Below are 15,297 nucleotides of genomic sequence, written 5' to 3' on the forward strand. Positions count from 1 at the left end.
TCAGGGTGTTGTTTCAACAAATGATTAAGGACATAACAAAAACAACAGTTGACAGATTAATGTAACATTTAAAACAGCAGTTATATAACAGTTTTGCAGAGAATGTGAATCATCACTTTCACCTATTATAATGTTTTTGGACAGGCTTTGATCACAAAATATGCTGACTGGATGAGTGTGTGTTCTGTTTTGGGAGATTCCAAGCACTAGATCAATATTGCTGCACCTGAAATCCACACTATTGACTTTGACAACAACAGTGTGATCCTTTTGCAGTTGGATAATCATTGACTGAGATATAGCTTAAAAGACTAAATAGAGGCAAAAACACCATTTGTCTTTTCAAAGGTTCACCATGAGGACTAGGGTCGCTCTCCAGCTGGGCTTCTGTGGCCTGTGCCTAACTGTGGCGTTTCTTGGAGAAGGAATGTATGTATTTTTCCCATTTCACTTACACAACAGCAAGTATGTTGACTGTATTCACTTACTAAGGATTTGGTGTTTAGACAAAGATTTGCATCGCTTAATATGTCTATTTCAGTGGAGTGGAGCTTCCTGATCCACCAGCAGTAAACTGTGCTTGGAGCCACTGGTCACAGTGGAGTTCTTGTGATCCTTGCATAAAAACCAGAGTGAGTCCATTAAAATTGTAGCCAATGCCAGTGACCACAAACTTTCTACTTAGTCTAATCACAATATAGTACTAGCTTGTGACACACTGTAATGCCCTGCAGAAGCCAAAACGCACAACTGCGTAGTTTGTCAAAATTGAGTTTCGAGCAGAATCTGACCTCCTGACATCTGTGTTACCAAAAAGTATTATGTGATTATCAGTTTTTATGCTCCAAGAAATTAGTAATTGAGTTTGTTATACCACATAAACAAGGCAGTACCTAAATCTAATCTAAATGTAGAAAAAATGAACACCAGATCCTGGGGTAGCAAGCTTTAACATAGTAGAATATCAGTAACTGCCGTCTCTGCTGCCTGACTCTCCTGGATATGGTTAAGCTTAAATCTTAATTATATTATTTTTTAATTGAAAATGAATTAACTAGTTAATCACTTCAAATGGACAGAAAAGCTGAAGAAGAAACAAGAACACATTTTGATTGTAGATGCTACATTTTCCCTGTGACCTTTCTGTAGATTGTCAAAAGTGCAGTATGATATTTTAAGGTTTTATATAACATGTATGACAAAACCTTTTTCTTAACTTCATTGTTTCTGTAGTTACCACTCTCTAACTTTGTAAGAAAGTGTAGATTCCTAACAAAGAGTGTTGTCATTTGTGATCCTCAGAGGCGCTCTCGAGGTATTGAAGTGTTCGGCCAGTTTGGTGGCGAGTCCTGCCAGGGATCACTAGGGGAGAGGGAGTTCTGTGTAACAGATGCGAAATGTGAACTACCGCCTCCCCCTGTGTGCTCCGATTTAGATTTCCAGTGCGAGTCAGGTATTTCAGCTTATTTTTAGTATGTTTCTCTTTATTTTTTTTTATTTAGTTGAACATCCATCTTTTCACAGGTTTTTGCATTAAGAAGAGATTAATGTGCAATGGGGACTATGACTGTGAGGATGGATCAGATGAGGACTGTGACCCTGGACGTAAACCCTGTGGTTCGTCAGTCCTGGAAAGCAATGAGCAAGGCAGGACAGCAGGATACGGGTAAGAGTGAGTTATTAAATAGCTAATACAGCTGGAATCATACAACCGATATACAGAAGAAAAATGGAGGCTTTTTCACCACAGTGGGGAGGACTTACAATAGGACAGAACATTTTCCCATTCATGGTGACCAGACAGACACTTTCCTATTTTCTCAGAATTGTTTTTAACAAGAATGCTGTATAAAAAAAATTAGAACGTCAATACCATTCTTATATCTGTATAAAATAAATAAAGTATTAGCATCAAGCAGAAAGACAGTGTCAGCCTGGCACTGTCCAAAGATAAAAAAAAAACAACCTACCAGCACTTCTCATTTTTACTAATAACTCATTAATATCTCAATTCTTTTCCCTTGAAAGAGCCAGGCAAGCTGTGACCCCTTGCTTCCAGGCTTAATGCTAAGCTAAGCTAACAATGTGCTGGCTTTAACTTAATATTTAACAGACATAAATGAGTTGGAACAATCTTCTCATCTAACTCACTTCAATGGAGAGAATGAACGCAACTAGTCCTTCAAGTAGGCTACAAGTAATAGTACCAGTACATGAGTAGTATACTTGAGTACTCTTAAAACTTTTGAATTTCACCTATGTAGGCACAATACTGTATGTAATCTTAAAAGTGGCCTCTGTGTTCATGCACCAGAATCAACATCCTGGGTGCAGATCCTCGAATTAATCCCTTCAACAATGACTACTTCAATGGGCGGTGTGATCGAGTGAGGAATCCAAACACTGGGAGGTTTGACAGGCTCCCCTGGAATATTGGTGTGCTTAACTATCAGGTTGGCCAGAACCATTTATCCTATTTAATATCGAGGCTGCATTCACCTTATGCATGTGCAATTGTGTGTGTAAAATGATGATGAATATGTCAGTGAGGATTCTGAAAGTAACAAAAAGTACTTTGGGTCCCTATCTTTCCAGACTCTAGTAGAAGAAACCGTTTCTAGAGAAATCTATGAGGACACACACAGCCTACTGAGGGAACTGCTGAAAGAGATGAGTGTTAAAGTTGACACTGGACTTTCCTTCAAATTCAAACCATCTGAGCCGTCCTTGTCCAATTCTTCTATAAAATTGGGTTTTGAGAATCAATATGAGAAGAAAACCATGATTAAGGAGGTCTCAGAGTTCTCCACCATTAAGGTAAATGTCAGCCAGCACAGTAGTTCATGGCACATATAACAATATTAACTAAACTTAGAAAAAAAAAAATTGTGTAACCAAGACCATCTCAAACAATACACACCATGTGCATCTATATTACTAATACTTCTCTCCTGCACACTCAGAATAATAGCTTTATGCGGGTGAAGGGCACAGTACAGCTGAGTACCTACAGGCTGCGCTCCCGTGAGCTTCAAGTGGCCGATGAATTCCTGGAGCATGTGAGATCTTTGCCGTTGCAGTATGACAAGGGTATTTATTTTGCCTTCCTGGAGGACTATGGAACTCACTACACCAAAAACGGGAAATCTGGTGGCGAATATGAGTTGGTCTATGTTCTCAACCAGGACACCATCAAGGAAAAAAGTATGTGTACCCTAGCAAGCTTAATAAGCTAATTTTTCCTTCATAAGATTTCTCATGTCACAATGTTGACTAAAAGTGATAAGCACTCATATCTGTACTTGACTACATGATTCTTCTTCCAGATCTGACAGAGAGAAGTGTTCAAAACTGCGTCAAAATAGGCATCACAGCAGAATTTGATGGCACGGCTTTGACTGATGCAAAAGCACACGCAAAACGTGACGGGTGTGATAATGTAACAACCAAAGGCACAGGTCTGCTTCCCCTGTTTTATCCCATCACACTGATTAGTAAAGCTTATAAAGTTCATATTTAAATGAAAGGTGCAGATTTTTAAAGTCTATCTTCATAGAATACTCACATGCCACATTTACACTGAAAGAGTTATTTGTTGCTGTGTAATCATTGCCAATTCCCCTGCTGGCTATGCCTCCGCAAATATACTGCAAGACATTGGGGACAAGATCCATGCAAATAGCTTTATTATAATGTTCAGTCATGGCTAATATGACGTTTCAGCAGTGTGTCCTGGTAGTCACATGTAGGTTTAGTACCAGTGTTTTATCCAGGCAATTCAACTACCAATATGTACTGTGTGCGTCCACCACAGTTCAGCAAGGACAAGCGGTTTAGGGAAACAAAAGGAGGAATTTTTTGAAAAAGACCATATATTTGGAAGATTGTATTGTAAAAATCCGAACCTAACCTCTCTTTTCTTATGTAGACAAAGATACTGTGATGAGTTTGAATAAGTCACTAACAGTTGGTTTCCTGTTGATGCACAGCTGATATTCATGGAAAAGCAGTGGTGGACAAGGTGATGACTTCAGTGAAAGGAGGTACTCTACAAAGTGCTGTTACTATGAGGGCTAAGTTGAACAGGGAAGGGGTGATGGACATTACTACGTACCAGGACTGGGCCAGGTCCATCGCTGAGGCACCTGCCCTGATTTACAGTGAGGTAGGAATAATAGATTGGCAAAGTAAAGCTGCTGCAACATCATTATAGACATCACACTATGATGACAATGTTTTTTTTTAAGAATGCTAGCAGCATGGCAATGTCAACTATTAGATGGATTACTATGAAATTACACACATTCACGGTGTCCAGAGGATGAATCCTAATGACTAGTGATCCTCTGAGTTTTATTCTCTACCACAACCAGGTTGACATTTGATGTTGCTAGGGAAATGTATCAACAACTATTGGATGTACCATGAAATTTGGTACAGACATTCATATCCCTCACAGGATGATTTGTAATAACTTTGATGATCCCCTGACATTTCATCTAGTGCCATCATTACATTGAAAAATTTTAATTGGTCCTATGCTTTGGTGTATGACCAAATAGGCAACCTGCAAAACAGATGACATTCTCATCACACTCACCGGTTTGTATTTACTGCTAATTCTAAAATGTTAGAATGCTAACATGCTAAATAATGAGTGGAACATGGTACAAATTAGACTTTAGCATATTAGCATTATCATTGTGAGCATTTAGCTCAAAACACTGCTGCGCCTAATTATAGCCTCACAGAGCAGCTAGCATGACTGTAGACTTTTTGTCTTGTTATAAGCCATGAGGCACATGAAAGATGAAGTAATACATTTTGCACTTATTTTGTTATTTCTGACAGCCAGAGCCCATCTATATGTTAATTCCACTGGATATGCCAGACGCTAATTCCAGGATATCCAACCTGAAGCAGGCCACAGCAGACTATGTAGCTGAGTATAACGTGTGCAAGTGTAAGCCTTGTCATAACGGAGGCACTCTGGCTCTGCTGGATGGGAAGTGTATGTGTCTGTGCCCTCACCTCTTTGAAGGCCTGGCCTGCCAGAATTTCAAGGTTGATAAATCCAAAACACGGGGTAAGAGTAATAAGTGGGATATAAAATAAATCAAAACAAGCAGTATTCTAACATATGAACAAGGCCATTCATTTCTCTTTAGGTCATTTCTGAAATATGTGTTAATTTGGACAATATTTTGCAGGTACAAGACCTACTGTTAATCAGGAAGGTAACTGGTCGTGCTGGTCTAGCTGGTCCATCTGTAGCGGAGCGAAACGCACCAGGACACGCAGCTGTAACACAGCCGGGCTTCCTGGAGCTGTGTGCAGAGGAGACACCAAAAGTGAAGAACACTGCTAAAGTGATGATAAATGATCATTTAACAGTGTCTCCCTCTCTCTGACACAAACACTGTACACACACAACCTATATTTAAAAGATAAAAATCTAATCATTTAAAGTCATGAGTCGAGTCATTTTTGTCTTTACATGTTTCATTAGGAGAACAGAACCATCTTAAGGTTGGTAATGGATTATGTGGACAGATTATTTGTTTATTTGTTGTGATTTAAATATGTGGAGTTTGAGTACACGGTATTAGTTGTAAATATGTACTCATTAGGTGAAGATGATCTCTGTGTAGGTTATTTTTCAAATGAAACAAATTTTAACAGCTACAAAACAAGTATGAAGCATAACATGTCTATAAGTTTAATAAAGATGTATCGCCACATTCTACCACTCTGTACACTTGTACTATTGTTGGTTTTACTGAACCCTGTAAGTTATTTTCATTTCGGTCTTTTTCGCAACTTAATGTTGCTACATTGTGATAAATCAAAAGCATCTTCTCAAAACTACTTAATTCAAATGCCTGTGCACAGCCCAGCACCCTGGACAGAAAAAAGAGCACATATTTAATCATTAATCAGTCTTTTTTAGAACCAAAAGAACTTTGGCTTTTTGACTACAAACAACACCATCTTTGCACTTTAGTTCCCTTAAAATAGTGTGTGGCAGAAGTATATATATTAATGGACAAATAATTCATCTTTAAAAGCATGGACACATTCCAACTGTCTGTGCTCACAAATGAGAACCAGCTAAGTTGAAGCAGGACAAAGAGAGAACTGACACAGAGGACAACTAGAGATTAAAATGTTGGACATAAACACAGCATAAAGGAAGACATTATGTGTGCATTCTATTTTTCTCAGTCTTCATTTGCAGATAAAGAAAGAAACCTCTTTCACACATGTTCATTAACCCATAAATGTCAAGCTCCAAAGTTCCAAATGATCAAAACACAGCACATATTTGAATTGTATTTATGCCTTGGCTTTTCATGGAAAGACATCAGCAAATAATAGGCCATTTGCTCTCACAATGGGCAAAAAGGATGGCTGTCATATTTGCTTAGCTTAACAGCCTTTGATTTCCATGTTTGCTCATGGATTTAAACTCAGTCATTTAGCACCAACACTGCAGGCATGACTGGAGATCCTCGTGTCAGTGAAGACCTTGTTAAGCAAACAGCAGTGAGTGTACTGCTACAGCCTTGCACAATATTTAGTAATATGCACAGACTTCTAAAAGGGACATTTGCTTACAGTTAGTATTTCTTTTCTGAGTATTTTGGAGTAGATATTTTTTAAGGATTCTTTGGTGAATCATGTAGGTGATGGTTAAACATGTAAAACACTGGCAGATAATATTGTGCCCTAAATGTAATCAAAACCCTTTACAGATTTAAATTAATTTCTCCTGAAAGCAACCCACATTTTTTTTACATTTGAATTATTTAAAGTGTTGGTTTTCTTCTTTTGTGAATTTGTTTAAAATGACCTGAGGAACTTCTCCTCTTTCTGATCTCACATTATTTATTACTTCTTCTTTCTATTTCAGTAGGCTTTCTGTAAATATTGCCCCTGTCACCACTTAATGAAACAATCTTTAGGACTTTAACTCCTCTCTGGGAGTTAAAGTCCTAAAGATTGTGTGTGTGTGTGTGTGTGTGTGTGTGTGTGTGTGTGTGTGTGTGTGTGTAGTGGGAGGTGATGAATGCATACTTGAGAAGTAACCAATGGGGGTGGTACCCCCTGGCCTTTAGGATGTCAGCATAATGGAGTAAAACTTTGGGACCTTATTGAGCTCCAGGGAGACCCCATTCACTCTGGACAGCAACCCAGCCTCAAGCCATTATCTTAGTCTAAAATGTTTTGTTCTTTCTTCAGTCTTCAAAAGAACAGTTAGCGCAGAATAATGAACCCCTCTTCACTGATGGACTGCACAATTCTCTTTTTACTAATATTTACTCATACTACAAACTGAATAACAAGTCAACATTTAAAGCTTATTCAAGGACTTTCAAAACATGTGACTTATGATATGGTGTTACATAGGTTATATTTCCAACATACTCCATTAGGTGGGAAAAATACATTTGCCATTTTAAACAAATTCTGTGTCAGAGTTATTTAGAGGAACTGTGGAACAGAGAGAGGATAACTTCTAGCAGGAACATATTGCACTTAATTGTCGTAGCCAAATGCAAAATGTACATCTCTGGGTCCAATTAAAAATGTTGCTAAACAGAGAACATGAAGTTAATTTTACTTCATAAAAACCTTCATGAAATCCTAGAATTCTTCACTTTGCCATTTGTTGCCTACAAGCCAGAAAATAAATTCTAAGCTTGCTTTCAAAATTTGAGCCATTGTTGTCTCATCTCATAAACATATCTATCATCCTTCCTTTCAGTGAAAAAGATATATAAGGATATTTTTTTTGCAAACCTCCAGGAAGGGTGTGTAAGGGCCCCTTAACACTCTTAAATGCCTGGACACAGTTGGAGTTGCCCCCTCCCCACTTCCCTGGGTCACTAAAGGCATTGAAGTTTTAGAGGGCTGCTACGGCAGATTACTCCACACAGCTGTCTCAGCACCGTGGAAATGAAGTTATGCCCCTTGTCAGCTATGTTTTGTGTTCCCCACTCCTCCTGTTCTTCTCTCACTCCTTAAAACTTTGCGCCACTGCTCTTTATCTGGGCTGCAGGAGAGAATCAGGGGAGGGAACTAAAGGACAATTACTATATAGCCGTAACAGAAAGAGAAAACCTGATTGGTTGATTATATATTCCCTTTTAGCACCATTATTCAGAGAGGCTTGAAATCCCTGACATTCAACCCTGCACAGCCCCTCTCCCACACCAGACCCTTCCCCCATTAACCCTCAATCATAAATCAACCCCTCCTCCAACTCTCCCACCTCTCTTAAAACCCAGGGTACTCCCTTCCTCAAGTCCATCCCCCAATCTCCAATTATTGTGGGTCACTCGTGTGTTTTTTTTTTACTTTTCTTGTGCTTGTTTACTTGATGAACTGTAACACAAATTTAAGCAACAAGTTTAAAATGAGAGTATGTAACTTTAGCAAAAAAGACACCTCCTCCTCCTGGATTCACATTCACCCAACTCACCCTTGCTGAATCTATTCAATATTCCAGTTTTTCCAGCCTCCCTTGGTCTGGTATCACCAGTAGCTTGTGGTGGCTAATGTGAACTAACTTTATTTATTGCTTTACATTTCTAAATCATCTTGCTTGCTTCAGGACAACTCCCTCACAGATGGAAATTCAATATCACTATATCTTGTGGCCACAGTGGTAGCTGTTCAACAAACTTTACACAGTCTGCCTTTCAGACATTTAGTATTAAAGTGTATTACAGTAGCCAAATATAAGGGAGTGTGGTTTTTTTCTTTCACAGATTGGTCTATTTTAGACCCTGTAGAGCTGCGACAATTGATTATGTCTATAAAATACAAATATAGAGAGAAAAATTCTTTAAAAAGGTTTAGTTGGCCTAACATCATCAAATTGTTTGTTTTGTCTGACCAACAGTCCAAATCCCACAAGTATTAAATTTACAGTGTAAAAGGAAAACAGAAAGATCCTCACATTTGATCTCTTTAATAAATATTTCAAATTAATAACCTATAATCAAAACTGTCTGTGGACTAATCGACGAATCAACTAACTCTTCCAGCAACTTGTGAAAGTATCCAAAGCTAAGATCATTTGTCACAACATCTGCAATATTCATTATTTACTCTGCATTTTGCATGAAAGTACATTTTGTAGCTATAACTGACCAAGTAAGACACCTCACTCAGCCATGTGCCAGTTTCTACTGGTTCAATGAATAGGGGAGGGAGAGATGATTACCTATAGATTTGTAGAGAACTAAATATCACTTTTCAGTGTGAAGTCTTACCCTATTTTTCTGTTTAAAATTTTTTCACCCCATCTGACTTTGGCTTTACATGAGGCATAAACGAGTACAACTGAATGAGCAGTTAGAAGCAGTTCTCTTTATTCCAGGACTAGGACCTTCAAAATAGGCTCAGTGGGGAAAAAACTCAGTCTGGCAGCTGAGCAGTTTTTAAAATGTTTTGCAAAGTTCCACTGGGACTTTAAGAGGGAGTTATTTCATTGCCAATGAGTTACCCTAACTGAGGAACAGTGTCTGACATAAAACTGATTTGCAAAATAGGCCTTTCCTTCCAAAAGCTCACGTTGTTGACATTCATCCATCCATCCATTGTCAACTTATCCTGCGTACAGGGTCACGGGGGGCTGGAGCCTATCCCAGCTGACATCGGGCGAAATGCGGGGTACACCCTGGACAGGTCACCAGTCCATCGCAGCACGTTGTTGACATATTTGGGGAAAATTATGAATACTATACACATTACATCAGTAGCACAGTTCCAATGCAGAACAAAGGCGCCAGTTTGCTTTTCCTTAGTGTAGCCTAGAGGATGAAGTGTTCGGGGCGGGGCAGAGGGAAGGTTGGACAAGCAACAGTATGAGTTATGATAAGGCAATTTTAATGATGTTCTGGTCCCTGCACCAAAAGCCCCAGTTGACTGTTTTCTGTTTCAGCAAGAGAAAAAAAAAACAACATTCCTTTTTTCTCTGGTGCCAAAAGTTAATTGAAAACATTTCAGGGCAAAGTATGGTCTGGGGCCCCCATATGATTCTCATCCAGTCATTATCCTCAACAATAATAAAAAGGCATTACAATTATTAATGGTTAGCGTAGAGGCCTGCTCTCTTAAAGTGACAGTGACATGCTTTTGCTTCTCACAACAAAGGCCCACAAATGATTCCACCACATCACTTTGTGAGTGTTTTTTAACAATCGCTGCCATTGTAGGATTTATTATTTGGGTTTTTCTTTTTATGACTTTTATGTCTAAAGCCCAATGAAAGTGTATGTTTTTCAGAGGTATGTATAAAAAAGAGGGGCAAACTCACAGCCTCATAGAGAAGTTGGAGGAGACCACATCTAATTGAAAGAGAACTAACTGTCGCTCGAATAAATGTTGAACTTTGGACAGAGTCTCAGCAGGAGTTAGACCAAGCAGTAAAGCTGAACTTTCTCACATAACTTCTCTGTCTTCCTCTGGGATCATACTCCCCCACTCCCTGGAAAGGGTGACAGAGTAAAAGAGTGAATGAAGTGCCCCCGCATTGTGCTGTTACACCATTGTGTATTTGGCATCTCCATAATAGAGGTGCCACTCGACTTCTCTTCCAATCAATGGGCTGGAGGGCCTATCTCTTTTCCTTGAAAAGCAACATGGCTGCCATCAATGGTTTCAAGACCTATTATCACAAGTGAAGGAGGGGACACTGACTTTTTTGTAAGTACAGAGAGCTGACTGACTCATAACATGAATCACAAACAGACACATGTACCATGCACCATCACTGCTGCTCTAAAATTTGAAATGCTAAAAATCTGATTTTTACATATTTCTTTGTAATGACTTTCTGTCACCACTACTTGAGAATTTTACTGAATATTAGAACAACTGTATTGATTAAAAACAATTACGGTGAGCCTACTGATATTTCAAACTGTTACTGATTTACAAAGCAAAATGTCACTTGTTTTACAAATACTTTAAAGCAGAAAACACTTTATTTTGAATAGTTGTAATGCCTATAACCTGTTCTGAGCAGTACTGACATTACTTTCACTATTACTTAAATAATGCATCTTGTGTATTGTTAGAGTAAATACCAAGAACACCAGAAGAATTATGACTGAAATGTAATTGTTTTGATTAAGGACCCTTTTCAAATTTTTTACATGCATGATGGCACATCAGGTGCAAAAATAAGTAAGGCCTCTATATGGACCATGTTTCTAAATAATTGTACTTTCAGTGACACCTGCTTAAATGTGTTTAATGCCTTCAGAAACGAGAGAAAAAAGTCTCAGAGCCACTTGGTGATTACACCAAAAGTCTTCTTTTTTCAAAAGAACATAACAGTTGCAATCATGGGGAAAAGATTGGATTTTAACTTTTTCAAATGATTCTGAGGAAGCTCACACAAGTATTTAAATTAAACAAAACAAGAACAGAGATTACGGAAAATGATCCAACATTGCCTTGCAGTTCTTTTAAAAAATATGTGAAGTCTGAAGCCTTTAAATAAAAATTGATCATTTGAAAACTCTATAAATGTTTATTTATTTATTTAATGTGCATGTACACTCAGAGGATTATGTTCATAATGGACACTTAATATCTCCAGTCACCCAAACACACTTTGTGAAGAATTCTAAAAAACACATGGGGTGAGGATAAACAAACTGACCAAACGCTACTTGGCTCTGTTTATGCTGCAAATCCCCTAAGAGGAGGAGTTTACCTTTCTCTCATCTGTTTGAACAGTTTTCAAGAATTAACACTTTATAACAAACACCAGTTTGACACTTACAAGGTCAAGTGTATCACTTGTTTTGCATTATCTGCTCTAGGATTAAGACACATTTCAGTGGCTTTCATCAACTTTGGTTTGTAATGAAGGGGTTGTGGAGAAAAAGTCTCTGAACAGCTGGTGAAAGAAAACTGCTGCGTGTTCACAGCATGCCTCTGATATGATCACATCATGGCCATTAAAACCAGTATAAAGACTTTTAGGCACTTTCAGACAAAACATTTTTTCCTTTCTCCATGGTTATAATGCAGTAAAAGTGTGTGACTCACCTATTCATACAGTGCAAATCTCTTGTCACTCATAAACAAATATTTTGACAAAAACAAGTTTATACAATATACTCTTTATATAGCTGATTTACAAAAATAGGCTCCTTCAGAATTATCAGGACATTTTTGAATGTGTAACTGAAATATAACTAGGCTACAAATGCTATTGATCTGATCCATAAACCCTCATCTGCATGCTTTTGACATGAGTGATACACAAAAAGAAAATTATCTTAATTGTATGCATTTGCAAAGATCTGTAGCAGAAACTTTAGGGTTGAATTTAAAAGCCCCTGATGTTTGTTGTTGATTCACAGTGAGCAAGACTACTGACTTTCTAGTCACTCTTGAAGCAGCTGTTCAGATTAATTTGGATAAAACCAAAATGGTGGTGAAGACATTTAGCACAGCCTGACAAGGTGGGGAGTCACTCGAGTTTTCCACGTATTGATATTCGTCCTGGTCGAAATAATCATCATCAGAATCTTCCTCCGAGTCTGAGAGGCCGCTTCCCGCGAACCTATCACTAGAATCAGAGCAGAACGTTTTCATGCTGACTTTTATGTACTCGCATATGTTCCTCTCCGTGCCATCGCACACACAAGTGTCTAGCTGTTGCGCTTTCGGTATGGAGCGCATGTTGGCTATTACTCTGCGGCACCCATCCGAGCACCTTTCCCCTCCGAAAAGTTTTCGGCAGTGAAATAAATAATCCCTCATAGCAGAGCTACACGACATGTCCATCTCACACTGCCGCCGGGCCTCGGTGCAGCCCATGGTGCTGGTCCGCGGCAGGCATGGCTCGATGGCTTGTTTGGTGCTCCTACAGACCGGATCCAGGGCGCAGTCGCAGTCCTCCAGAGCCGGACCGCTTTGGGTTAGATTGAGCTGAATGAGAGAGGATATGCAGTGACTGGGACACTTCTTACGTTCCCCATTGATGACAGATGCGCAGGCATAAATGTACTGGTCATAAGCGTAATGGCACTCCGGCTCTCCGTGGCACTTCAGGATGGCTTTCCAGCAGACAAGCCGACGGCTGTGGTTAGGAGATCCGACACATATACTGATGATCAATAGAGTGCATATCAAAACCGCAGTCCGCGCCATCAATATGGCACGGCTTGCCATTTCCAGGAAGAATGAATCTTAACAATATTAGACTTCATTAGGGCTTCTGTAATTTCATCACGCTGCGTCAAAACAAGTTTACTCTTCAGCGGTTTCATATCATGTCACAGATGGTGACTTCTATGTTCAGCGAAGCGCCGCAAAGATAACTCTCGTCGAGGATGTCCATAATAAGCCAATCATGTTAAGATCTAAAAACTTTCAATGTTGATATAAAGTTTCCAGTTTTCGCCAGTCCAAGACAGTTTTGGGGGGCTTCACATGCGCATGTAGCCTCTCTGTTGTTCAGCACACACAGAGACGGGTTAAAGTTTTGATCAACTTCAGCACCCGCATAGAAAATTATAAAAAAAGTATTTCCCAAACTGTTCCGCGATATATCCTTGTTGCTAAAGTCACTCATCCGCTTCCACATCCAGCCCGCATACTCCCGACCTGCAGCAGCTTTGTGATGAGGTCTCTGCAGTGATGGGCTGATTAGGTTACTGCAATAAGCACGTCCGATTGGTCCGATAAACTGTTGGGATTATTTCGTCACAAGCGGGCAGTGACGCAAGCTACTGTTTTTAAACTGAAGAAAAAAGAAACTTTGAAACTTTCTACAAAGGTACATTTTATTATCTTATAATGAAAAAGCCTTGTAATTTCAAGATTATTAAAATATTGAATATTTGTGTTTCATGAGATCACACATTACAGTTATTATTTGTAGCCTATGAGGAATTGTTTTTCACAGTAGACAGACAGACAGACAGACAGACAGATAGATAGATAGATAGATAGATAGATAGATAGATAGATAGATAGACTTTTTATTAAATTGAAGACTCTAAAATCCAGACTGTTTAATTAGGCTACAACCTGAAAGTATCAAAAAGTTGTTTAACATCAGAAAGGGCCAACATGATTTGAGTTCAACACTGATGTAAAAATCATTGTAGTTCTCTTAAGCGGGTGAATCTGTTAAAGAGTTGTAACAAGTGAAAATATATTATGATCAGAATAGCATGTTGCATTAGTATGGTATGGTGAAACACTTTGATAGCTTTCTCCTGGGAGTAATTGTAATTTTTTGTTGTTTGCTTTTTCTGTTCTTTCATAAATAGATAGATAGAAAGACCGTGTATGTTTGCTTTAGTCTATCCATGCATCTCTTACATAATATTCCAACACTTGGATTTCAAATTATGTATAGTTCAACGCCTGTGGTCTGTTGTATGAATAAGTGCTCATCCCTGCAATGAGACCCAAATGTAACGAGGCACAGTTTCGTTGGAAAACACTGGGATTGGGTTGCCTTCCTGCAGAGAGAAACAACAGCTGTTATAACACATGCACAGCTCCTGTCTTACACTTTCCTCCACGAAACATAACAAGCCTTGATCACATAGCTATGAGACAGCATACCCGTGAACACCGCACTGACACATTTGCACACACCAATAAAGACATGACAGCGTAGAGGTTTAAGAACTATGGTTACCAGATATGGAGCTGGGAAAGTACCAGAGGCCTTCACATGAGAAAAGTAAAAGAAAAAACACATTTGGCTGTTTTTTACTGCTCATTCTGTGCAAGTGTAAGCAAGCAACGGTGTGAAATCCTGATGATCAAGTACTTCACCTTTTGGTAAAGGGTATTTCCCATTTCCTAACAATAATATTTGACAAGAGAGTGTGAAGAGGAAAAACTACTGCAGTCACACACCATGTAAACAAACATCAAGCATGACGCCACTATGAATGAAAACAGAATGGGCCTGTTGGGGCCTTGAGACAAACAGAACAAAGTGTAGAAAAGAAAACCACTCAGTCATTAGGATAACTCTGTTTTTCTGACCCTGTCACATCACCACACTATGACCACAAAGATCTGACAGCTCTCAGGGGACCCTCAGACCCCCAGTTCCAATTAGAGAGATTAGACCGGAGTCAAGTCAAGAGCAGAAGAGTTTCTTAGCCAAACAACCCAAGCACCCTGCTCCACCTCATCCAGCTGGCGTACCAGAGCAACAGGAGGACTGCAGACTCAATTTAAAGCAACATCAAAGGAAGGAGTTAGAAAAAGCCCAAATGGTGAACTGCTCAAGGGTCT

The 15,297-nt window shown here is 39.1% G+C and overlaps 2 protein-coding genes across 2 annotated transcripts; one reads left to right on the top strand and one right to left on the bottom strand.

The window, feature by feature from the left end:
- The first annotated feature begins 269 nt into the window (after positions 1-269).
- Positions 270-5,472, top strand: c9 (complement component 9). Its single transcript, XM_038733121.1, has 11 exons — positions 270-429; positions 542-632; positions 1,303-1,453; positions 1,525-1,666; positions 2,315-2,453; positions 2,596-2,817; positions 2,964-3,204; positions 3,327-3,458; positions 3,990-4,165; positions 4,852-5,086; positions 5,211-5,472. Exons 1-11 carry the CDS (start codon positions 356-358, stop codon positions 5,366-5,368), a joined length of 1,761 nt encoding a protein of 586 aa, XP_038589049.1. The 5' UTR covers positions 270-355; the 3' UTR covers positions 5,369-5,472.
- Positions 5,473-11,250: 5,778 nt separating this feature from the next.
- On the bottom strand, positions 11,251-13,674 carry gas1b (growth arrest-specific 1b). The gene has a single exon (XM_038733123.1). It carries the CDS (start codon positions 13,201-13,203, stop codon positions 12,433-12,435), a length of 771 nt encoding a protein of 256 aa, XP_038589051.1. The 5' UTR covers positions 13,204-13,674; the 3' UTR covers positions 11,251-12,432.
- Positions 13,675-15,297: the final 1,623 nt, after the last annotated feature.

This window comes from Micropterus salmoides, unplaced genomic scaffold, assembly GCF_014851395.1.
Source record: "Micropterus salmoides isolate LMB-PRFRI ecotype aquatic unplaced genomic scaffold, ASM1485139v1 Ms_hic_scaffold_20, whole genome shotgun sequence".
Taxonomy (NCBI): domain Eukaryota; kingdom Metazoa; phylum Chordata; class Actinopteri; order Centrarchiformes; family Centrarchidae; genus Micropterus; species Micropterus salmoides.

Bases quoted from the DNA above. Each gene is read 5' to 3' on its own strand.
- c9 (XM_038733121.1), top strand. From the start codon at position 356: ATGAGGACTAGGGTCGCTCTCCAGCTGGGCTTCTGTGGCCTGTGCCTA. The intron at 633-1,302 runs GTGAGTCCATTA...TGTGATCCTCAG, and splicing joins ATCCTTGCATAAAAACCAGA to AGGCGCTCTCGAGGTATTGA. The intron at 5,087-5,210 runs GTAAGAGTAATA...AATATTTTGCAG, and splicing joins TGATAAATCCAAAACACGGG to GTACAAGACCTACTGTTAAT.
- gas1b (XM_038733123.1), bottom strand. From the start codon at position 13,203: ATGGCAAGCCGTGCCATATTGATGGCGCGGACTGCGGTTTTGATATGC.